This window comes from Ranitomeya imitator, chromosome 2 (assembly GCF_032444005.1).
Source record: "Ranitomeya imitator isolate aRanImi1 chromosome 2, aRanImi1.pri, whole genome shotgun sequence".
In the NCBI taxonomy this organism is placed as follows: Eukaryota; Metazoa; Chordata; class Amphibia; order Anura; family Dendrobatidae; genus Ranitomeya; species Ranitomeya imitator.
The window spans coordinates 217,812,305-217,836,554 of NC_091283.1; the positions used below are offsets into that span (position 1 = coordinate 217,812,305).

The window sequence follows — 24,250 nt, forward strand, 5'->3', positions numbered from 1 at the left end:
AGATTTTATAGGATCCCTGATTATCGTGAACTAGACGCAGATTGTAGCGCATGTGCGCCGGGAACTGCATCACATCAGGCGCCCACCATGACGGAGCGCATACCGGGATGTCGCAATGACATCACTGAAGCACAAATGTCACTTACAGGCGCCGTCCATGATGCCCCGGAACACAAACCACGGCGGACATGCGCACTATGTCAAATGGGAAGATCCGCCCATCATAAATGAAGAAGGGAAATATAGCAGCGTAGGTGAATACTAATCAATTAATTTACAGACAGTCAGTGTGCATACTGAAAGTGTCAGGTGCCCTACAAACAAAATCATACCATACATGATAATTACAATATTAACAATAATGCGTGAACATATAAAAAGCTAATTTGAAGCTCAATATGTAGAGCCATGATTACATTATAATAAAATAATACACTGCCATATAATAGTGTTAAGCAGATGGATACATCCAAGTGAAAAACACGAGGAATCAACCTCAATACATATATTATAAACGCTACATCAGAGCATCAAGAAAATTATTACATAATAAAATGCAATACATTCTCTAAAGTGCCGCTGCTTATACGCTTCCCCAATGTTCATTATGACGATATGTCCTGGATTCATCATCCTGGGCCATATATTAGGGAATCGTCCCCAAAAATCCCACCACAAAGTTGTTTCACAGAAGCTTGTTTTGGCATCATCACATGTGCTATATAAACATTGCCACTTAAAAACAAACATATAAAATTAAAAACCACACACAACACAAAACATGAAGAGACATTTTTTTACAAAAAGGAACTGAAGCGAACTTGTTCATTTAGGCCTGGTGGAGTAACAGTATTCAGAATAGTCATCCCACGGCATTCTCTCTGTGCTAATTTTAGTTTTAAATCACCTCCTCTAATGCCCACACGAATTCTATCAATACCTCTGATTTTTAAATCTTTAGGGTTACAGTTGTAATATGCCTTGAAATGTTTGGGAATAGGTTTAAGGCTGGCCACATCTTCCGCATCACGTGATGCAATTATATCCCCAACGTGTTCCTGTGTACAAACACGTAATTCTCGGGATGTTAAGCCTACGTATATCAGCTTGCATGGACACACTGCATAATACACCACATAAGTGGTACTGCAACTGATATACTCTCGAATTTGAAATTCATGTTTACCATCGGATGACGTGAAAGATGTGGCCCTGACCAGATTATTACAGGCCAGGCAGTCACCACATGGATAACATCCATTTTTTCTGTCTTCCGGCATTAAATGAATCCGGAATCTTGGCCACATAGTGACTATGTACCAGCATGTCACGTATGTTAGGCTACGTTCACATTAGCGTCATGCGACGCAGCGTCGCCGACGCAACGCACGACGCATCGGAAACGCACCATTTTTGACGCATGCGTCGAACGGATGCGTCGTAAAACGCAGCGTTTTTTGTGCGTTTTTGTTGCGTTTTTCCAAAAAACGCAGCATTTTACAACGCATGCGTTGTCAAACAATGATGTCATCTTTCAACACAATTTAATGTCTAGACACTAGATAATACCACCAATGGGTAGATGAGGGTGGGTATAATGGAATTGTGGTATATATACCCCGGCATAGATTAATTCCAACCATACAGCATCAAGATGGAGCGTCCCATGGAGAGTATCTACCTCAATATGGAGCTGGATTTTGCCCTTGCTATTGCTTATGCTATTGCCTGTCATGAACAGAGGAAAAGAGAAAAAACTACGGAGAAGGAGTCGTCGGCGTTTTTGGCTACACCCTATAGTGGAAGTCCGAGAGTCGTGGAGCCTACCATTGTCTGTTTGGCGAGTTAAATGACAACCAGGAGAAATACTTTGAGTACACCAGGATGTCTCAAAACAGCTTCCGATATCTGCTGCGTCTGGTGGAAGGAGCCATTTCCAGGCAGGACACGCAGCTCCGTAAATCAATTTCCCCCGAGGAACGTCTGCTGGTGACTCTACGGTACGTAATGCAATGTGAAGGATTTATATGTTCTTGCTATTTTTTAAAGTAACGTGTTTTGGTTTTGTGGAGTGGGGGATTGTAATTAAAAATGAAAATTTATTTCATAACAATTTAATTAATTAAATTTATTTATTTTTCTTCTTGTCAGTTTCCTGGCTACCGGAGAGACCTTGAGATCACTGCATTTCCAGTTTAGGATTGGAGTCTCCACACTTTCTGGTATTATTGCCGACACATGCCGCGCATTGTGGGACAACCTCCGGGAGGAATTTTTACCCATCCCTACAACAGAATTATGGCAGGCCAACGCCCAAAATTCGAACAAGTGTGTTCTTTCCCAAACTGTATTGGAGCCGTGGATGGGAAGCACATTAGGATTACCAAGCCTTCAAGAAGTGGATCTCTGTTTTTTTAATTATAAAAAAAATACTTTTCCACCGTGCTCATGGCAATTGCAGGTGCGGACTACAGGTTTCTCGCTGTGGACATTGGAGCGTTTGGCCGTGCAAATGATTCACGGACATTTAAGGAGTCTGACATGGGCCGAAGAATATACGAGAACAATTTTAATTTCCCCCAGCCACGACCTCTTCCCAACACCGAAGGCCCGGCCATGCCATTTGTTGTGGTTGGGGATGAGGCTTTTCAAATGAGTGGCAACCTACTTAAACCGTACTCCAGTCGGGGGTTGGACCGCACAAAAAGTATTTTTAATTATAGACTGTCCAGGGCCAGAAGAATTGTGGAGTGCGCCTTTGGAATCCTTGTCTCCAAATGGCGTATCTTAGGATCCGCTATAAATTTGAAAATTGAGACAGTGGATGAGGTGGTGAAGGCTTGTGTGGTTCTCCACAATTATATTATTGATAAAGAGAGAGTCACCGTGGAACTCGATGAACCCATACCAAATCCATTGCCTGATTATCAAGATCATCCTCTGCGGACAACTGTGGAGATTGCTCATATGAGGTACCAATTTGCTGCATACTTTGTTTCAGATGTTGGCCGTGTTTCATGGCAAGATCAAATGGTTTAATTCATCTTGGTATTATGATACAATAAAAACACTGTCATGTAAACACTGTGGAGTCCATGTCATTTTACCAGCCTATGTAATGTTATTTAAATGTTTTTAATGTCCCCTGATTTTCTAATGCGTTGTTTTGAAATAAAGTTCGTGTGCCTTTCCGTTTTACCAAAACAAATCTGCCATATGTTTTTCCATAGTAAACTAAATTTCAAATGCAATGTTATATAAACTAATGTGTGTCCCACAAAATTTGTGAGCACCAGTACCCAAATGGACTGTAACAAAACAAAAAATTTTTTTAGCCGTGTGTTCCATAGTTTTGACATATAACATGATCGGCTCCCACCTTGTCAACCATTTTTAATCTTGCAGACTATTTGCATATGGAACCTGGCTTGACAAGGAGGGAGACGATCCTGTTTGCAAAACTCTACAGAGTTAACACTATTGGAATCAGGATGCTAGAATACGTCCAGAGTCAAATAGTGGCGACACTGTGAACATTGCTACCACCTCACCTGACCTATATTCTTAAGGTACCGTAATAAAACAATTAGCCAACGATCCCGACCAGTGATACGACCGGACCGTGATCGTTAGTCGTCGCGTGGTTGCTGGAGAGCTGTCACACAGACAGCTCTTCAGCGACCAAAAAAGAGCAAGTCCCAGTGTAATCTGGGTAAGCGCATGGCCGCACTCACGATGTTTTCCCTGTTTACCATTGTAAAAAAAAAAAAAAAAATACCCTTACATTCCGGTGTGTGACACGTCCATCGCCGTCAGCTTTCCGTACTGTGCCAGCCCTAAAGCACAGCACCGCGTTTATTATTAAGTCAACGGTGTGCTCTGCTTTACGGGCGGTAATGACAGTGTCAGTCACTGCGGGAAGATGACGGCGAGGGACGTGGTTGACACCTTTTTTTTTTTTTTTTTTGGGTATTGTTCACTTTTTGGATTGTTTAAAACACTGCGCTAGTAACCCAATATTCCCTTGTTTACAGCAAAGACATCGCTGGATCGGTGTCAAACACGCCGATCCAACAATGACAGCGTGTGATCATTTACCCAAAAAAATTCCTAATCATTCGCTGAGACCTACAATCTCCCAGCAGGGGCCTGATCGTTGGACGATTTCAGAAAAGATAACGTTGGTAACTGACAAAAACCAACTATATCGTTAATGAAATCGTTGTGTGATGGTACATTTTAAAATTGATATATTGAGCAATGCTCTTTGTGTTTGTAACATCTCATAGTACAATGAGCGACAGCCCTATAAAAAAGTGAAAAAAAAATATTGATAAAATAGTGTCAGACATTGCACATCAGGTGTTACAAACACAAGATTTGTTTATACGGCGCACGGTGTGATTTGGTGCAAACTTTATTATAGACAATAAAAACTCATTATTTTTGAACAAATTAACAAATTTATTAGGGACACAAAAAAAATTGGGTAATGTTAGGGGGTATCAATGTCTGCGATTTAAGGGGGATTGATATCCTCCACTTTTGGTGGGTGTTGAGGAGACCGAGGAGGAGGACGAGGGGGAGGAACCAGCATACTCTATTACACTAGACGGGATGCCGACATCAATCCAGCCAGTAGATGGTGGCGAGACTGCCAACGCAGGAGGTGAGGGAGGAGGAGGGACGACCAGTGTCCTTGGCTGGCTACTCCTGCTCCGAGTAGACCCAGGCTGAGTACTGGGTGTGCTCTGTGTAGACCCAGGCTGGGTACTGGGTGTGCTCCGGGTAGACCCACGCTGGGTACTTTGGGTGCTTGTTTTGGGAGCAGCCATAGCCGAGGTTGTAGTGCTTGTCTTCTCTTTTTTTTCCTCCTCTCTCCCTCTGGGTGTGGGTCGGCTTTCCGTCTGTGTGCCCTTGAAGGCCTGGCAGGAGCAGAAGTTTGGGGCTCTGTTCTGTGGTGGTGGTGGCCCTCGGCACGCGGAGCTCTGTGGTGGTGCTCTGCAGCAGGAGTCGGAGCCATGGCAGCCAGCGATGGTACTGCGGGCATTGTAGTCGCTGACTGCATGACCCGAGCCTGCTGCAGAGCAGTGACATATGCGTTGTTGCAGGCCTGCATCACCGAAATCTGGAGTTCCGGCGTAAGATGTTCAACCATGTCCTTCTGAATGGCACTAAAATGTTTGGCCGGCCTCGAGAGCTCCGATTCTATTGTTTCAAGACGCCGGTCGATATTGGACATTTTATCGCACAGCGCCTTGAAACCATTCTGGAATACGGTGCTCAAATGTAAAAATTCGGGCAGGATCGCTCTGTCCGAGGCCCGCTGACGCTGTCGGGAAGACCCGAAGGAAGGAGCGACAGAGACCTCGGCCAGGGGAACATCTGATGGACCGGCTGCCGGTTCGCCAGATTGTGGTGGTGCAGACCTGCTCTCGCTGTGGGATGGCTGCGACGGTTCAGATGGCGCTTCACGAAGGACCGCTCCAGAGGGTCGGACAGTCTCGTGGGTGCTGCTGTGTGTTCTGTGAAAACATAAGGAAACCATTAGTATACAAAATATAACATTTCACATTCGTCACCACCTGTGTAAAACAAAACATTGCATCACACACTATTACTGTTAAGGGTTTGTTCAGTTAGTCGTAACGGTTTGCTGATTGAACCGGCCAGCTGCCTGACATGGCTGATGCGACCAATCAGCGCGGGTGACAGGCCTCATTAAAATGCCCGCTCCTTACTCCCCGCAGTGAAGGCCCGTCGCCCGCATACTCCCCTGTCATTAATTAACTTTACTGGCAGTATCCATTGCCGCCGTTAATGTTAACCAATTTTTAATATTGGCACTGCATATGCCGCATCAATATTAAAAAAAGAATACATTTATTTATTTCAAAATAGTCACCCATGTTTGCCGTTTGTAACTCCCGACCATTACGCATATCGTCGGAACTGCCATGACGTCACGGTCATGTGACCGAGACGTCATCACAGGTCCTGCGAGCTGAGCAACCATGGGAACATAACCTGCCTTGGAGTAGAAGGTATGCCGTGTCTATTATATTTTTCCTTTTTGTTGAAAAAAATTCTGAGAAACACCTGGATGGGCAATATACTACTCAACTATGAAATATTGCCCGGGCATGGCCAATCTACTATCTTTCTGTGTTCTGTATACTTCGTATTTCAGGACGGAAAAGAGGAATTCCAGCTCACCATAGTAGTAATCCCAGAAGGCTCGGAGCACGGAGACGCTGTGTCAAGCGTGAGAAGACCAGAAATGAAGAAGAAATTCGAGCTCTACGAGGCGTGAAAAGTAAAAACTAAATACTTTATTCACTTCAATCAGAAGCAGAGGATGAAACATCAGCACAATACAATAAAAACACTATCTACGCGTTTCAGGTGATAGGGCACCCTTAATCATGATGTCTGATGTTCCCTGTCACCTGAAACGCGTAGATAGTGTTTTTATTGTATTGTGCTGATGTTTCATCCTCTGCTTCTGATTGAAGTGAATAAAGTATTTAGTTTTTACTTTTCACGCCTCGGTGAGCTTGAATTTTTGTCTTCATTTCTATACTTCGTACTTGCCAAAATAAATGGCTGGGCAATAAACTACGTGGCTGGAATATAGTACGTGAATATGCATGTTTTAAAAACTAGGTGTGTGCATAGGTACTATACTTACTCTCTGCTTTCAAGGACCGGTCGCAAGAACTGCAAAATACGATTATATTTGTAGATGGTCCTTGAAGCTGCAGCACCACTACGGATCTGTCCCTCCTTTTTCAGGCCCCTCTTGAAACGGTCCTTCATGGAGCGCCATCTGGTCTTCAATTGTTTAACTATGTATAAATTAAAAAAAAAAATTAGTTGGAGAGAAAATATTGAAATTGGTAACGCAACCGTGTGCAATCCCAATAGAAGACATCACAGACGGTTGTGTATCCTGGCATGATGGGTCATAGCAGCATTTTGGAAATACTTACGAAATTTCTTTGCCTGCGGGAGAAGCGCTGTCGAAGCCATCCCACAGCGATTTTGCCACCTCAATCCACAAACGGCGCAACATGCCCTGGTCCACGTGCCGGGGGTCACGGCTGTCCCACAACGGGCCTCGTTCCTGTATGGATGCCACCATCAGGTCTACGTCCAGTGGGTCATCATGGGCCCGTTGTGAAACCTAGAATAAATGGAAAATATTAATGTTTGCAAGATAAAAATTGTTCTCCCTACCTCCTCCACCACCACCTACCAACTCCATACTTACATCTCTGGACAGCAGATGAAGAAGTCTGGTCTGATGTGTTGCCTGTAGATGCTGCAGCAGAAGTGACAAACAATCCAAACATTTTCTTTATATATGGGGGATGTTTTTATCACTGTTTTCACTGTCTAGACACTTTTTTGTTTAATTTTATTTAACGATGCATGCGTCGCACAACGCACGCACGACGCACGCACTTGCGTCTCGTACGTTGTCAATTGGTTTCAATGGGAGATTGTAACGCAATGATGATGCACGAGCGACGCAAGTGCGACACATGCGTTTTTTAGACGCTACAAAAATGCAACATGTAGCGTCTCCGACGCCACCCAGGTGCGGTGAAACGACGCATGCGTCGTGCGTTTTTACAAACGCATGCGTCCCCAATGATAAAGATAGGGGCGCATGACGCATGCTTTGTTGTGCGTCGATGACGCTGCGTCGCATGACGCTAATGTGAACGTAGCCTTATTGCTTCTTTGTGCTGTCAGAAGGGGCCTATCCGGAAGGTATTTCTGTAGGATAGGGTCAGTTTTTAAAATGGGCCAATGCTTATCTAAAATATCTCTCATCACTTCCCATCTATGATTGAAAGTGGAGACAAATCTGATGTGATTATCCCCCATTTTATTCATCTTCTTCTTAGATCTCAAGAATTCATTTCTATCAGTCCTTTTGGCCCTCACATATCCTTTCTTTATGGACCGCCTGCTGTAGCCTCGTTGGCCAAAGCGTTCACTCAAATCTCTGGCTTGCTCCTCAAACATCTGATCAGAGGTACATATTCTTCGTGCCCAAAGAAACTGTCCCGTAGGAATGGCACTTATAGTGGATTCCGGATGGGAGGAGGAGGCGTGCAACAAGGCATTGACTGAAGTCTCCTTTCGGTACATGTCTGTATAGATGTACCCATTCTCCTGTACCTTTTTAATGTGATATCTAAAAAGGAGATTTCTTTTTGATGGTAGCAATAGGTTAGTCTGATGTTGGAGTCATTGTGATTGAGTCCTACCATAAAATGCTGTAAATCAGAGACAGGGCCTTGCCAGATGAATAGGACATCATCAATATATCTATAACTCTTAGTTGATATTGGCTCTGCCTCCACTTATACCGGCAATACTTTGCATTACTCTTGCTGATGTTTTTGCATATGCTTAATCTTGGAACAGTGTTGTTCAAATGAACAGGACATATTTTAAGCAATTTCTCCAGGCAACTATATTTTTCCCAGTTGCCAGATTCCTCGTTGCTGTCTTTTTCCTCTGTTATGATCCTCTTTCTCTTCACCACTGGACATCTGTGAAGTTAAGGACAAGTAATTTACCATAGACTCACTACGTTGGTGTCAGAGTTGACCATCTGTCCAAAAATTGGTAACCAATCGTGTCTTTTAGTCCATAATTACTTAAAGGAGGTACTCCACTGAAAACAAGTTATCCCCTATCTGTATCTCTCAAAGCCCCGATCTGGTGATGGTGGGGGTCCCAGTGGCAGGACCACCACCAATCAGCAAGTTGTGCCCTATCAAGTTAAGGGCTAACTTGTCTCGACCGGAGTTGCACTTTACATGTAATGCCATGAAACATGGCATGTGAGTCTGCCTGCAGAGAAGGTTAGGGCTCTTACCCTGCCGCTTCAGTTTCTCGTTCGGCATCTTCGTTAAGTCATCAATATGAGCATTCCGCTCACAAGTATGCCAAATCTTTCTTCACACTTTTCCATTTGTGATATTGCACATAAGCCCTCACATTTTCCCTTTTGGCCTTTGGAAGTTCATCCAGCACCCACCTGTCAAACGCATCCATTGCAGCCTTCCAGGACAGTTGGGGTAGTTGATAACTGAGGGAAAACAGGAATTTTGTATTGGCAAATGCATGGTAGACCCTACAGGAAAAAGCAGATTGTTATTCCCACCGTTGACATACCTTGAAAAGCCGTGCCAAGTCTGTGCTTGAATTCTTCATAGGTAGGCCTTCGGTGGACACAAGGAACTGGGGCAACGTTTCTTTTTTTCATTTTTTTGCAGATTTGGCCTTATGTTCATAAAATATACTTGGAAATTCTGTGAAAATGAAGACTTTGTGTTAAAGGGGTCCTCCGGTGATAGTAGAGCCTTGTTTCCTCTTTGCAGGAACAGCACTCCATCTGATCTGCAGTTGTGTGGTGTTACAAATTAGTGCCATTGAACTCAATAGGGTTAAGCTGCAAATATAACACATACCCACAAATCAGAAGGGGCACTGTTTCTGGAAGGAGGCAAACAATACGGTGCTCTATATATAATTCACATAACCTTAAAAAGCCGCACCTGCTCATCCTAATCATCCAATATACAATGCCTACAAGTAGTAGTCAACCCCCTGCAGATTTAGCAGGTTTAATAAGATGCAAATAAGTTAGAGCCTTCAAACTTCAAACAAGAGCAGGATTTATTAACAGATGCATAAATCTTACAAACCAAAAAGTTTTGGTGCTCAGTTAAATTTTTATAAATTTTAAACATAAAAGTGTGGGTCAATTATTATTCAACCCCTAGGTTTAATATTTTGTGGAATAACCATTGTTTGCAATTACAGCTAATAATCGTCTTTTATAAGACCTGATCAGGCCGGCACAGGTCTCTGGAGTTATCTTGGCCCACTCCTCCATGCAGATCTTCTCCAAGTTATCTAGGTTATTTGGGTGTCTCATGTGGACTTTAATCTTGAGCTCCTTCCACAAGTTTTCAATTGGGTTAAGGTCAGGAGACTGACAGAATCAGCTGTGGAGGATATCCACTAATAAAACATAACTTTTAATATTAAATGCTAAAAAATGCACATCCAACAGGACCCAAACGAAAAAAACACATACAAAGTGCTCAGGTGAACCAGTGCTCAATTAAAAAGAATGGTTTGATCTCACCCAAGCTGCCGGACACTGTACACTTCTGTACGACACAGTAGAGATCCAATTAGATGAGGAGGGGCAGGGCTAAAGTAGTACAGTCTACCCTGTAACCCCTATGTAACTCCTGTCCTAACAAGGACAGGCCCCAAATGGACCTTGCTCTAAGGAACCAGCCCACCCAATATGTATAAAGGCAGAGTCCCAAAACCTCTTGAAATGTGGTATCTTCCTCCCTACGCGTTTCAACTCCGGTCATGGAGAATCATCAGGGGAGTCATATGGAAAGAAGTGCCAACGGGCACAGAGATGTAAGTCCGTCTATATTGTGGGGCCTGCAGTGGCTAGGCAACCCAAGCTGGAAATGACCGTCTGTGTCCACAGTCTCTGGTAGAGTACAACCCACCTATGTAAAGCCTCTCTATATACCCAAAGCCCCTCCCCCTAATTACTGATATACTGGGATTTGGGAAAAATCCGGAACGGATCAAGCTGCCTAATAAACCGTGTGCCACAGATATAAATATACACTGTATGCCCCAGATAATTATGGATCGGGTTGGGGCATTCCAAGGGGGCATAATTAATGCCCGTGTGCCCCCATAATTATGAATGAAAAAGTTGTCATAGCCGAACAAGGCCAGAACTAGCCATATGCGGCTGCATGGTTACCAGTTTATAGATAATGACACATAGAGAGCACGAGCACCAGAAGTTACGGCGCCATCTCATGTGCGCTGACGTGCTTACCCGGCGTACATAGTAGGGGGCATGATTAATATCGGTAAAGCCCCACTGTCATAATCAGCCATGTGACATAAGTACTCACCATCTATGTCCACATGGATTATATACAATAGCGCATAGTGAACGCGTGCACCGGAAGTTGCGGCGCATCTTGTGCGCGTCACATACTCTCCGGCGCCTACATAGCGTAACGCCGAGTGCGCTTCAGCGGTGGAACGCAAGCCGACTCACTCGGCGTGGTAAGTGCGATAACCGGAAGTTGCGGCGCCATCTTGTACACGTCATTTCCTGTCCGGCGCCCACCTGTTGCCATAGTCAATGCGTTTCAAGGGTGAAACGCAAGCCGTCTCTCTCATCGGTAACAATAAAGCACCGGCCCTTGTAAGATAAACAAAAGGGAGGGGGGGGGGAGGCATCCTAGAATGTGTCACAATAACCGAATCGACCCATGATATTGACATATAAGATTCTATACGGTACCCATATCTATGCATAATAGAAAGCAAACTGGCAGAAATAGATTATAAACCCAGACAGGGGGGAGGGTTAGAGGCTAACATAAATGGGCAAAGATGGATTTAACAAAATACCATAACAGTTTACGTGAAGCGTGAATAAAATTGGATGCACAAAAGCAAAAAACAGAAGCACATACTAGACATACAGATGTCAGTAATTGAGGTCAAAGTGACACCCACTACATAATAGCCTAGATGGCCATAAGGAACATAGCTGTGGCTAGTTTCCAAACAGATCCAGAATGGATCATAACATATCTTGCTTCCTTTGGCATGGAAACTGGAGAAGACCCATCAGACAGACAAATAAAAAATTACGAAAAGTAATAAACCAAGGAGGGAGAGAAGGGGAGGAGGAAGGGAAGAGAGGGAGGGAACGGACAAAGAGTCATGGGGGGGAAAGGAAAACTAGGCAAGGAAGGGGAGAAAGCCACTAATAGGGTGATTCAAGCCTAAAGGAAACAACTATAATTGAGTTGTTCGTTCAAACCATGGGGTTGGCATGTATCCAGAAGAAAGATCCATCTCGCTTCTCTCTGAAGAAGCATTTTATCCAGGTCACCCCCCCCCCCCTAGGCGGAGGGTGCACCTTGTCAATCCCCATAAATCGCAAGACCTTGGGGTCACCCCCATGTATATCATGGACATGTTTTGCAATCGGGGTATCCCTTCTACTTCGTACGTCCCCCCAAGTGTTCCCCCACTCGTCGTCTGAATTCCCTGATCGTTTTTCCAATGTAGGTGATTCCGCAAGTACAGCTCACCCTATAGACAATCCCTGTTGTTCTACAATTGATAAAGTCCCTGATGGTATAGGACTGCTGTGTATGCTCATTATGGAATTCCTTCCCAGTAAGGACAAAGTCACACGCCACACAGGCTCCACATTTAAAACATCCTGCTGGTCTTTGAGGGAGCCATGTCTCCTTTCTTGGTGTAAAAATTGTTCTCCCTACCTCCTCCACCACCACCTACCAACTCCACCACCCCCCCATACCCCCAAAAACAAAAAAGTTAAAGAAAAAAAAGGAATAGGTTTGACATGACAACTTACTCGCCGTCCTGCCACCACAGCTTGGTCCCGTGGTCTCTGCTCCTGCTGGCTCTGTTCCTCCTGGCTCTCCTCCTCACTTGAAGAAGCCTGTAAAATAGTTTACAAAAAGTTGAGTGACCCATCTACAAATGACAGCGAATAGTAAGCAATAGTAGATCATGTACTCACCGGACTCCTCAGTGGTGGGGTGTGGCTTGAGTCGCTGGCCATTACTAATGCAATTCTGAAATAAAGAACAAAATAAAATTTATCCTATGCACAATACAGCGGAACATAGTAAAATCTAAAAAAACAAAAAAAAAACATTTACATTTCAACCACAAAGAACATTGCACCAATGCCAACAGAACTAACGCTGAGCAAAGAACACTGCCACATTGATTAAAAAAAACAATGGCAGAGACCACACAATGCCAGAGTAAACAAAAGCCTAAAGATAACAAAACGAATACACAACAGACCCTATGTCGTAATCCAAAAAGAGAGTTTTGTTTAAAAAAATGTACAGTATGAACGGAGCAACCCAAAAAAACACAATAGATTTTTGAAAGGAAAAAATTAACAACCCCCAAAAATTAAGGACAGAAACGGCAATCCTGGATACACCGCCATACTTTACAATAAAACCGACAGGGCCGGAGACAATAAAAGGCCATACAACGCCATACATCACAACCAGAAACATACAACAATGTCTTTACATAACCACAGTGCAGAACATAATACACAACTTGCAATAAAAAATATTACATTTAATAAAAGGGCGCAGAATCATTCTATACTACCATACTTTACAATAAAACCAACATGGCCGGAGACAATTAAATTCATATAACGCAAGAATAAAACATCACAACTGAATACAAAAAACACCACCAAACCAATAATTGGAAAAGAAAAATCTATCCTGGAAAGAACAATAATCAAGGCCACAGACAATGAAACGCCATCCTATACAACGCCATACATCACAACCAGACTAAAAATACAACAATTCTAGAATAGATGGTTAGCACTCGACCATGTAGAGAAAAGGTGCCAGTGAAAAGGAACCCAATGTTCCGTAAAGTCCAAATAATATATAGAATCACTGCACTCAGTAGAGAGATATGCTTTAAGTGAATAAATTTTATTTAGGTGATGGGTGAAGCGACAAAATTTTTTTGACGTTTCGGCCGAACTCCGGCCTTTATCATATAGTCGCTGGAAAAAATCAAAAAATATATACAGGGATTCCTGGGATATTTTCCTAATTATACTTCCCCTTATCCTTAACTTTAGGATATATGCCATTGATTAAATGTTCCAAAACAAACGGTGCCAAAATTCTCTCGGTGACCTCGAAGGGTATGCTTTGTCTTTTTGATTTGTTACATGTCATGTCTTTGCAACTTCGATACCCAGTATCTTTTTGTTCTTTGATGTCTCTAGTAGAAATGCATCTGCATTATTGCACCTATACAAACCTGGATATGCCAGCTCTCTCTTGTCATGTATATATTATGTATATTCTGTATATATTGTTCTGATTGTATATATTTTTTGATTTTTTTTCCAGCGACTATATGATAAAGGCCGGAGTTCGGCCGAAACGTCAAAAAAATTTCGTCGCTTCACCCATCACCTAAATAAAATTTATTCACTTAAAGCATATCTCTCTGAGTGCAGTGATTCTATATATTTTTTAAAAATACAACAATATCTTTAAACAACCACAGTGCAGAATATAATTCACAACTTGCAAAAACAATTAAAAAATAAAACATGTAGAAAATGCACAGAATCATTCTATACTTACATCTCTGGACAGCAGATGAAGAAGTCTGGTCTGATGTGTTGCCTGTAGATGCTGCAGCAGAAGTGACAAACAATCCAAACATTTTCTTTATATATGGGGGATGTTTTTATCACTGTTTTCACTGTCTAGACACTTTTTTGTTTAATTTTATTTAACGATGCATGCAACGGACGCACGCACTTGCGTCTCGTACGTTGTCAATTGGTTTCAATGGGAGATTGTAACGCAATGATGACGCACGAGCGACGCACTTGTATGACTAGGCCACTGCAACACCTTGATTTTTTTGCCTCTTTAACCAGGCCTTGGTTTTCTTGGCTGTGTGCTTTGGGTCGTTGTCTTGTTGGAAGATGAAATGACGACCCATCTTAAGATCCTTGATGGAGGAGCTGAGGTTCTTGGCCAAAATCTCCAGGTAGGCCGTGCTATCCATCTTCCCATGGATGCGGACCAGATGGCCAGGCCCCTTGGCTGAGAAACAGCCCCACAGCATGATGCTGCCACCACCATGCTTGACTGTAGGGATGGTATTCTTGGGGTCGTATGCAGTGCCATCCAGTCTCCAAACGTCACGTGTGTGGTTGGCACCAAAGATCTCGATCTTGGTCTCATCAGACCAGAGAACCTTGAACCAGTCAGTCTCAGAGTCCTCCAAGTGATCATGAGCAAACTGTAGACGAGCCTTGACATGACGCTTTGAAAGTAAAGGTACCTTACGGGCTCGTCTGGAACGGAGACCATTGCGGTGGAGTACGTTACTTATGGTATTGACTGAAACAAATGTCCCCACTGCCATGAGATCTTCCCAGAGCTCCTTCCTTGTTGTCCTTGGGTTAGCCTTAACTCTTCGGAAAAGCCTGGCCTCGGCACGGGAGGAAACTTTCAAAAGCTGTCCAGGCCGTGGAAGGCTAACAGTAGTTCCATAAGCCTTCCACTTCCAGATGATGCTCCCAACAGTGGAGACAGGTAGGCCCAACTCCTTGGAAAGGGTTTTGTACCCCTTGCCAGCCTTGTGACCCTCCACGATCTTGTCTCTGATGGCCTTGGAATGCTCCTTTGTCTTTCCCATGTTGACCATGTATGCGTGCTGTTCACAAGTTTGGGGAGGGTCTTAAATAGTCAGAAAAGGCTGGAAAAAGAGATAATTAATCCAAACATGTGAAGCTCATTGTTCTTTGTGCCTGAACTACTTCTTAATACTTTAGGGGAACCAAACAGAATTCTGGTGGGTTGAGGGGTTGAATAATAAATGACCCTCTGAAAAGACTTTTCACAATTTAAAAAAAAAATAAACAAAGAAATAACATTCTTTTTTGCTGCAGTGCATTTCACACTTCCAGGCTGATCTACAGTCCAAATGTCACAATGCCAAGTTAATTCCAAATGTGTAAACCTGCTAAATCTGCAGGGGGTTGAATACTACTTGTAGGCACTGTAATTAGATCCTTCTGTTTTTATGATACACAGCCTTCATCCATCTGAGGTCTCATAGGGCTGCCTCTCAAGCCATTCTTTGGTCTAGAAGAGAATGTAGATAACAAATGTCATAAGGGTCCCAATACACAGACTATCAGGTGATTTGCTGTCCCCGATGGCTGTCAAGTGCCGTGAGTGATAAGTTTGCTGGGAGCCTTTACACATGGCGACTTAGTGCTAGTGAGATCGCATAAAATCCAAAAACCGCATACTCACCTGCCTACCATGTCCTGGTCATTCTCCATCCAACCTCCACAGCTTCTGTTCAGTCACCCATCCCTCTGTCACCACCAGCAGCTGTGATTTTCCTCTTCTTGAAGGAATCTCAACTTCTTAGCTCCATTGAAGTCACATGATCAGGGTATGCGTGTGATGTCACACTCCAACATTGATCACGTGACTGTAAATTAGCTGTAAAGTCTGAAAGTGCAGCAAGGAGAGGAAGATGCCGGTGACCCTAAGGGATGGGAGACTGAACAGAAGATTCAGCGGGTGGAAGTAGGATGTGAGTATGCCCACTTTTCTTGGCATAGTGGTTTAGAGACATCTTCTATCACTACACGGAGCAAGTTTCCAATGAGCAGCGACTATTTTTCAGCAATAATAAAAATCTTACCTTCAGGTTTTGGGGAACAGATGGTTTACGGAGGTGTTTGAGGAGGAGCAGTGCCTCCAGATAATAAACAGCCAGGGTTTGGTGTCTTTCACTCAGCTGTATCCCCGAGCTTGCCTGCTCAAATGTTTTTTACTTGGGGTTTTGCCTCTTGGAGGACCTTTTGACATGACATGAAGGTAGGGGGTTCATGTTTCAAACTGTGGGTGATAAAAAAGTAGGCATTGAAGTATAAAGTTTGTTTTCAAGGAAGGAGGAGAGGAGATAGCTCCAGTAAAACTACCAGGGCAGCATTAATCACTGACAATTATAACTGTCAAGTTCAATATTTAAAGCAAATCTCTGTAGGAAACATGAAGTCTAGACCTTATGTGATAATCTCTGCGACTTCCCCCATCTCTCCGATGCGTTTCCTACCAACATCATTGTATACGCTCAGAGCATAGCAGTGCTATTAAAGTGCTACTTACGGCCTTTTTCTGCTCTTAGCGGCCTTCTGGTTTGCCTTCTGTTCTATTTTCTTTAACCCTTCTAAAAATGGACCAACAGCTGTTTTACTTTCTTCATCGAGTTTGTTTGGGCTGTCCTCTGATGATAAAAAACGAATAAACTGCTTAATATGCCCAAGGTATTTCTTTATTGTATTTCCAGTTGTCGGAAAGCAAAAACTTGTTGAAATATTCCTCGCTCTCTTTAAAACTTTTAAGAAAGTTGGTAGACATCACTTGGGTCCGCATAGAACAAAAATTTTGCAACGTGGTCCATCTGTGATGACACATAAATATCCATTAGGGCAGAGGCGTAGCTAGGGTTTCAGCTTAGGGGGGGGGCGAAAAATCTGAGTGGGCCCATAACGAGGTACCCTTTACTACAGCTACATGGTGCACCCTAATTGTGAGCATAGGGGAACATCATCAGTTGACCGCACTGTGACTGAAAATACATCTATATACAAAAATAAACACTGATACTACTATATGAGGACCACATATTGGTAGATACCAGTCCTACAGACCATATAAGAGATCACAGCACAGTTATGGATAATAACTTACAGATGACGTTCTTTCTGATGGAGTCGTTCACTCTTCTCGTCTTTTCAATCTGGCCCAGACCGACATGACAACTTCTCCACCCAGGACTCGTCTGCAGAAATTATGATGACTCATCAGACTTCTCACATTTCCAGCCCCGTCCCCATCTAGCCACAATCTGCACAAACTCCTTATTCTGCTGATACCCCAATACTGAGCCGCTGCTGCCAAATGTGTCCTACAGCACCTGCTGTGTGGTACAATAATGGTGCCGCCCCACATAGTAATGCCACCACTGTGCCCCTTACGTAGTAATAATGACTCTTTTGTGCTCTCTAGATAATAAAATTCACCCCTAGAAAACATTAATGCCCTGTGCTAGTGCCCTCCACATTTTGTCCCTAAAAAGTAATAATACCACACATGAAATTTTGATGGTCTCAGTACTGAGTGCCCATATAACAATAATGTTTAAGTTCCCACTTAACATTTAATAATGTCCCCTAAGTAGCCTCCATGTACAGCTTGACTATACACAGTATGGTGGGCCCACAGCTTTCGTATGCACAGCATAATGCCCCCACAGCTCCCCTATACACAATATTTTGAACCCACAGCCCCCTATAGACAGTATGATGTCCCCACTGCTCCCCCTATACACAATAGGATGATCCCACAGCTCCCCTATACACAGTATGTCACCACTGCTCCCCTCTACACAGTATGATCAGCCCACAGCTCCCCTATACACAGTACGATGAGCCCACAGCTTCCCTATACAGTTTTATGCCGAGACCGCTCCACTATAGAAAGTATAATGCCCCCCAGAGCTCACCTATATACAGTATAATGGGCCAACAGCTCACCTATGTATGGTATAATGCCTTCATAGCTCCCCTATAAATAGTATGATGGGCCCACAGCTCTTGTATATACAGTATGATGTCCCCCACAATTCCCCTGTACACAGTATAATGAGCTAACTGCTCCCTTATACACAGTATGATGCCCCCACGGCTCCCCTATACACAGTATGGTTTGCTCACAGCTCCCCTATACATAGTATGATGGGCCCACAGCTCCCGTACATACAGTATGATGTCCATTAGAGTTCCCCTATACATAGAATGATATCCCCATTGGTCCCCCAAAACACAATATAATAGTTAAGTGTTCTGACACCGTGTGTCTCCTGCACTGAGTCACACTGCCAGGAGGAAATTAGCTTTATTCCTCACTGCTGCCTCGGGGGCGGCGCTGGCACGGTTTCAGTCACCGTTCTGAGTATAGAGCAGCAGCTGTAACTGCGCCTCTTAGGGTATGTGCACACATTGCAGATTCCCCACGGATTTACTGCGGATTTTGTTGGTTTTGTGCGGATTTCACCTGCGGTTTTAAACCTCCAGATTCCTATTAAGGAATAGGTGTAAAACGCTGCGGAATCCGCACAAAAAATTGATTGCACTGCAGATTTTGTTTTCCATAGGTTTACATGGTACTGTACACCGCACGGAAAACTGCTGCGGATCCACAGCCAAATCCACAATGTGTGCACATAACCTTAACGCGCCATTCCAGCAGTCAAATAAAAAAAAAATGCTGGAGTGATGCTTAAATGTGATGTAGCTTATGGCTTACCCAGCTGGTTAGTATAAGAAGCCCCCTACCTCCCCATCCCAGAGAACAACTATTACATGTGATGGAGGGCATATAATCTGCTAACCATCTAATAAGGGTTACCCCCCCAGTGCCTGTTGCCCCTCACCCACCTCAGACCTCACAATACCCTTATCTTCTGACATTAACGCCTCAGTGCCCTGTTCCCCTCCCCCACAACACCCCCATCCTCTCACATTTACCCCCAGGGACTATGACATGCCTATCAATTTAATGCATTTTATCCCCACTTACCAATGACGTTTGCAGCAGGACCAGAAAGTGTCTGAGTGAGTGAAATGCAGGTGGGCACTAGGACCCAGCGTGCTGCCCTGAGCCAATCCCAGCGTGCACATGGAGGGAAGAAACCTGCAGCCTGGGAGGAGGTCGGTCAGCACAATACAGTGCAGGAGGGAGATTTGCAACTGGCCACTGTGCTGCCAGCGTGCAGAATCTCCGTCAGGCAGGGGAGCAGGCATTTTACTGCTCTCTTCCTGTGCTGTATTGTGCCTCATGACGGAAGTGGCAGTGCCGGCTCCCAGTGGGCCCCTTCATGTGACAGGGCCCGGGGCGAAGGCCCCCTCTGCCCCCCCAGTAGCTACGCTACTGCATTAGGACATACATGTCAAACACGGGGCCCCATTCACACTTGTGAATGCGCTACCCGCAAATTTGCGCTGCACTCATCTGCGAATGCGGTGTGAATTTGCTGGTGCAGCTTTTATTCACATGTACTTGTGACTATGTGGGGAATATTATACAGCATATGTTTATAATTGTGCCATTTCCCACCATTATCGGACATGCTCAATAACCTATTCACAAGTGCATACTTGCGAATAAATTTTTGATAGTGTGAATGGACCCATTCTTTCACGTGTAAGAATTCAGACGCAGCAAATTTGCTTTGAAATTCAGAAGTGTGAAAAGTCCTGCAGGTAAAATCTGCTGTGGCCTCCAATAAAATGACTTTGACATACCTGCGTTAGGGTTTGAATGTGTAAAGAAACTATCAAATACAGGTAGACTAATAGAAAACTACACTTACCATCACCCTGATGCTTGCCTGACCAAACTCCTTACTCAAAAGTTTCTGAAGCTTTCCAAGAGGGGGTGATCTAAATTGTTTTTTTATAGACCCCAGCAATAGCCAGTCTCCTACGCTGTGGGGTGTGGGCGCTCGCCCCGAAATGTTAGGGCACATGTTACAACCAGCAGTAACCTACTAATATTCATGTGGCTACAAATGGCAGACTAGTAAATTAACTGTACCCAGCTTCTTCAGACACATCCTCATCACAGATGCTCTCTGCATCACTTGGTAGCCTAAAGAGATGTTGACAATTGCAATTAATTCATTTTTGCATACATACACATTGTGACGCTGTAAAAATCTGGCTGCACTCAGATGTCACCCGAGTGCAGTCCTATTAGAGCATTTAGATTCAAACAGTGAAAAACGGAGAGTGGACCCACTGGACCGTGATGACGAACCCCTCTCGGACGAGCTGACCAGGTGGGCCGCCCCTTATACAGGGAGAGTTAGTCCCTCACGGGCCTGCCCCTATCGCCACGGAAGCTGGAGGGTCGACTAAGAACAGAAGGGAACACAGCAGGCACAAAGGGAAAGAGGGAACAGAAAGGAACTACTGAGACAAGGGAGAAGATGGGAACGCTACGGAGACACGGAGGCTGGCAGGACAATATGAAGACAGAGACTGACGGGAGCAAGGAAAAGATATAGGAGCCGGGCAGGTACCGCAGAGGAAAAGGAACTGAAGGAACAAGGCAGGAACACAGGAAACAGGCAGGCACTGCAGAGGGCGGAGGAGACCCAAAGTCAGAGAGCTAGGAACGCACAGAGACCACAGGTGGCCAGAAGCACTTGTAAACACAAATGAACATCAGGCACAGAGAAGCAGCAGGAAGCCGTTTACATAGCAGCATGGGAGCTACTTCCGGGTTACAGTCCTCCAGGATGACGGAGAGGACAGGCAAGAGCGCCAACAGAGGAATCAGATGTGCGCACGCGCAGAGCTAAATGCGACGCGCGCGCGCACCCGGCGAGCTGCAGTGGGGAGAGGCGGCGGCAGCAGCAACGGCATGACACATGTTTGGCAGCATATCATGTGTTTAAGCAATTTCAATAACTTTCCATTCAGATTGTTTTATGTAACAAAAAAAGCACACTATTGCAATTTGTTACCATATTTTCAGTTAGCCATTAAAAGGTATCAACCACTGAGGACTCTCTCAATTCTAAATATTTTTCTATCTACTGGCAAACGCGGTACCAAGGTATATATATTTCCTGTACTGTTTTTAAAGTCCGGGAAAAAAGGGATTGACTTTTTTGCATTATTCCACAAATAACGGTTCAGGAATATATCATCCGTGTGAAATCAGCTTAAGGCCGGTTTCACACGACAGTTTTCTCACGTACTGGAGACACTGACACACACAGACCCATTCATATGAATGGGTCTATGCACATGACTGCGTGTTTTCACGGACCATGTGTCCAAGTTGAAAACAGACATGTCTGTTTTTCTCCGGCAGCACGGTCCACAAAGCGTCCCGCACACGTAAAACAATGTGCACTCTCCTCCATGTGCATGTAGCGCTGCAGAAGAGACAGTGCTACAGTAAGCGCTGTCCCCTGCGTGTGGTGCTGAAGCCAGCATTCATCCCTTCTCACGTGCTCGGCCGAAAGAAGCGCGAGCTGGAGAGAAGGGGTGAAAGATCAAGTTTTGTTTTTTTTTTTTTTTGTTTAAATTATAGTTCGGGGTCACTTCCCACCCCAACCCCTCGTGCCCGCCAGCTTAAATATGTCATACTCGCCCTACTCCAGCGATGTCTGGTCTCAGCGCCGGCAGCTCTTCCTGTGTGAGTGGTCACGTGGTACTGCTCATTAAGGTGATGAATATGGACGCATATTCATCACCTTAATGAGCAGTACCACGTGACCACTCACACAGGACGAGCTACCAGCGCTAAGACCTGGCATCGCTGGAGTAGGGTGAGTATGACTTTGGATCGCCCCATGGGCGAAATGGTTAATAAAACAAACACACATTATTACAAAGTATTTTAATGAAATAAAGACACAGGGTGTTTTAATATTTTATTATACTCTTAATCCACCTGAAGACCCTTGTCACCTGAAACAAAGTTAAAAAAACAAACCACAATATTCCATACCTTCCGTCGTTCAGTCTTGTCCCACGCTGTAAATCTATCTGAAGGGGTTAAATCCTTTTACACCCAGGAGCTCTGCTAATGCAGCTGTGGCTGTAAAAACCCGGGGAATGAATGGAATGCAGGGGGATGACCAGTATGAACTCAAGCGTGGGAAAATATTCTGAAAAGTTATCAGAACAATGCAGTTCCTCAGGTGGTGCAGAGCCTCTAGCAAATATGATATGCTGCTATGTTCAAGCATGTAAATGCTAAGAATTTGACCGGGTGCTGCCTCAGATCAGCCTACGGGCTAAAAATGCCCTTTGGTAGTGATGCGCCCACCAGGGCAGAGGGGTACTCTGGTCCGGGCCTGTGTCGGTGGCTGGTAATTCTGCGGTCACGGTGGCCCCCGGGTGACTGGATTCGCAGGGGCGCCACAGTAGCCCATTGGGCAACTGTCACAATCCAATTTTGGATTTGTGGCAGATCTGGTTTTGCTTCAGTTTAATACCTTTTTTCCTTTTTGGTCATCGGGGGTTAATGCAGTTTTTCCCCCTCTGGTGGCCGCTCCTGTTATTGCATTGCTTCTGGCTCAGCTGATGTTTGTGGTGACCACTCCCTCATCCTTTAAAAGGTCACCTGGTTCATCAGCTGACTGTCGGTGTTGGTTCATTCTTCAGCGACCAAGCTAGGAGTAGGAGCTAGCTGAGAGCTGCTGTTCTACTGCTTTGACCGTTTCATCTGGTGTTTCTTCTGCGCTGTGCCTTGCAGCATTAAGCTAAGTGGTGTTTGCCTTTTCCTTTTCTGTTTTGGTTATATTTTTACTCTGGTGCAGTTTACCTCTCTTGGGAGGAGAGGGGGTCACTTATAGGGTTTGCTCAGGAGACAGGGATACGCTGGCGGCTCGGGCCTCCTAACCTTCATAGGTACCCCCGAGATAAGGGAAAGTCAGGGTCCCTTATAGTGGCAGGGACAGGTGCGGGTTCCAATACGCCGTCCTGCCCCTTAATGCCGTACTCGGTGTGACATTAACACCGACACACACATTACTTCTGGTGAGCCATGGCTCAAATGCAGGCTTTTGCCCAACTGCTTCAGACCCTCACCGATGAGTTTAAGGGGCTGCATGGTGAGGTGATGCAGCAGTTGATGGGGTTTTGGGCTTCGGCCCAGGTACATGCTCAACCTGAGCCCAAGTTATCTCTTCCTGACAGGTTCTCTGGTGGGAGAGATACATTTTTTGTTTTTAAGGAGGCCTGTAAGTTATACTTCAGGCTCCGCCCTCGTTCATCAGGGAGTGAGGAACAATGGGTGGGAATCATCGTTTCCCTTAAGGGTGATCCCCAATCCTGGGCCTTCTCCCTGCCGACTAGTTCTCCATCTCTACGGTCGGTGGACAAGTTTTTTGCAGCACTGGCGCTGCTATATGGTGACCCGGACGGCGTCTCTTTAACAGAATCCCGACTCCGTAAGATCAAACAGGGGGGTCGGCCGGCGGAGGAGTACTGTTCAGAGTTCAGGAGATGGGCCACTGACACACAGTAGAATGACCTGACCCTTAGGAGCCATTTTGTGCAGGGTCTGTCCCCTAACTTACAAGATACTTTGGTACAGTATGCCGCCCCCAAGTCGATAGAGGCCGCCATGTCCCTTGCCATCCGAGTAAATAGACGCTTGAGGGAGAGGCATATACCAAATGTGCCCCCTATAGTCCTTGATAGGGAAGAGGACACACCTGGCCAGGTGGACGAACCCATGCAAGTGGGAGGAGTTGGTCCCCAAACGGGGTTGTCTGGGGTCCGCCGTGGTGTGGGGGCATGTTTTTACTGTGGGCAGACAGGTCATTTTATCAATGTCTGCCCAGTTCGCGTCAAAATTCCTGTTCCACCTAAAAAAGCCGCGTTCCCCTGGTTGTGTGGAAGGAAGCGACCAGGGAGTGTATATTTCTTCCATTTTCTCATATCAGTGTACCTTACCTGCTGAGGTGGTTGTTGGTGAGGTAACTGAGAATGTTC

At 44.8% G+C, this 24,250-nt stretch overlaps 1 protein-coding gene and 1 long non-coding RNA gene across 6 annotated transcripts; both read right to left on the reverse strand.

Annotated features, from left to right (window-relative positions):
• Nucleotides 1–4,505: 4,505 nt before the first annotated feature.
• On the reverse strand, nt 4,506–14,406 carry LOC138662710 (uncharacterized). Of its 5 annotated transcripts, none has more exons than XR_011318059.1 (6): nt 14,277–14,406; nt 12,647–12,701; nt 12,479–12,565; nt 6,993–7,186; nt 6,692–6,848; nt 4,506–5,525 (listed from the first exon to the last, which is right to left on the reverse strand). XR_011318059.1 is itself a non-coding variant. In XM_069748599.1 (5 exons), exons 2-5 carry the CDS (start codon nt 12,686–12,688, stop codon nt 6,845–6,847), a joined length of 327 nt encoding a protein of 108 aa, XP_069604700.1. In that variant the 5' UTR covers nt 12,689–12,701; nt 14,277–14,406; the 3' UTR covers nt 6,576–6,844. The 5 variants fall into 5 exon arrangements, 3 of the variants coding, with proteins under 3 accessions (XP_069604697.1, XP_069604699.1, XP_069604700.1); XR_011318060.1 differs by lacking the exons at nt 4,506–5,525; nt 6,692–6,848; nt 6,993–7,186 and adding exons at nt 7,607–8,570; nt 9,062–9,112; nt 9,199–9,335; XM_069748599.1 differs by lacking the exon at nt 4,506–5,525 and having other exon boundaries at nt 6,576–6,848.
• A 405-nt stretch (nt 14,407–14,811) lies between these two features.
• LOC138662711 (uncharacterized) lies at nt 14,812–18,852 on the reverse strand. The gene is made up of 3 exons (XR_011318061.1): nt 16,836–18,852; nt 16,369–16,565; nt 14,812–15,794 (listed from the first exon to the last, which is right to left on the reverse strand). It is a non-coding gene; the product is annotated as an uncharacterized lncRNA (long non-coding RNA).
• Between the last annotated feature and the right edge of the window lie 5,398 nt (nt 18,853–24,250).

Excerpts from the sequence above, each read along its gene's own strand:
- LOC138662710 (XM_069748596.1), bottom strand. The coding sequence starts at position 7,032 with ATGGCTTCGACAGCGCTTCTCCCGCAGGCAAAGAAATTTC. Across the intron at positions 6,849-6,992 it reads CCCGCAGGCAAAGAAATTTC|TTAAACAATTGAAGACCAGA; the intron begins GTAAGTATTTCC and ends ATTTATACATAG. Across the intron at positions 5,526-6,691 it reads CCGGTCCTTGAAAGCAGAGA|AACACACAGCAGCACCCACG; the intron begins GTAAGTATAGTA and ends ATGTTTTCACAG.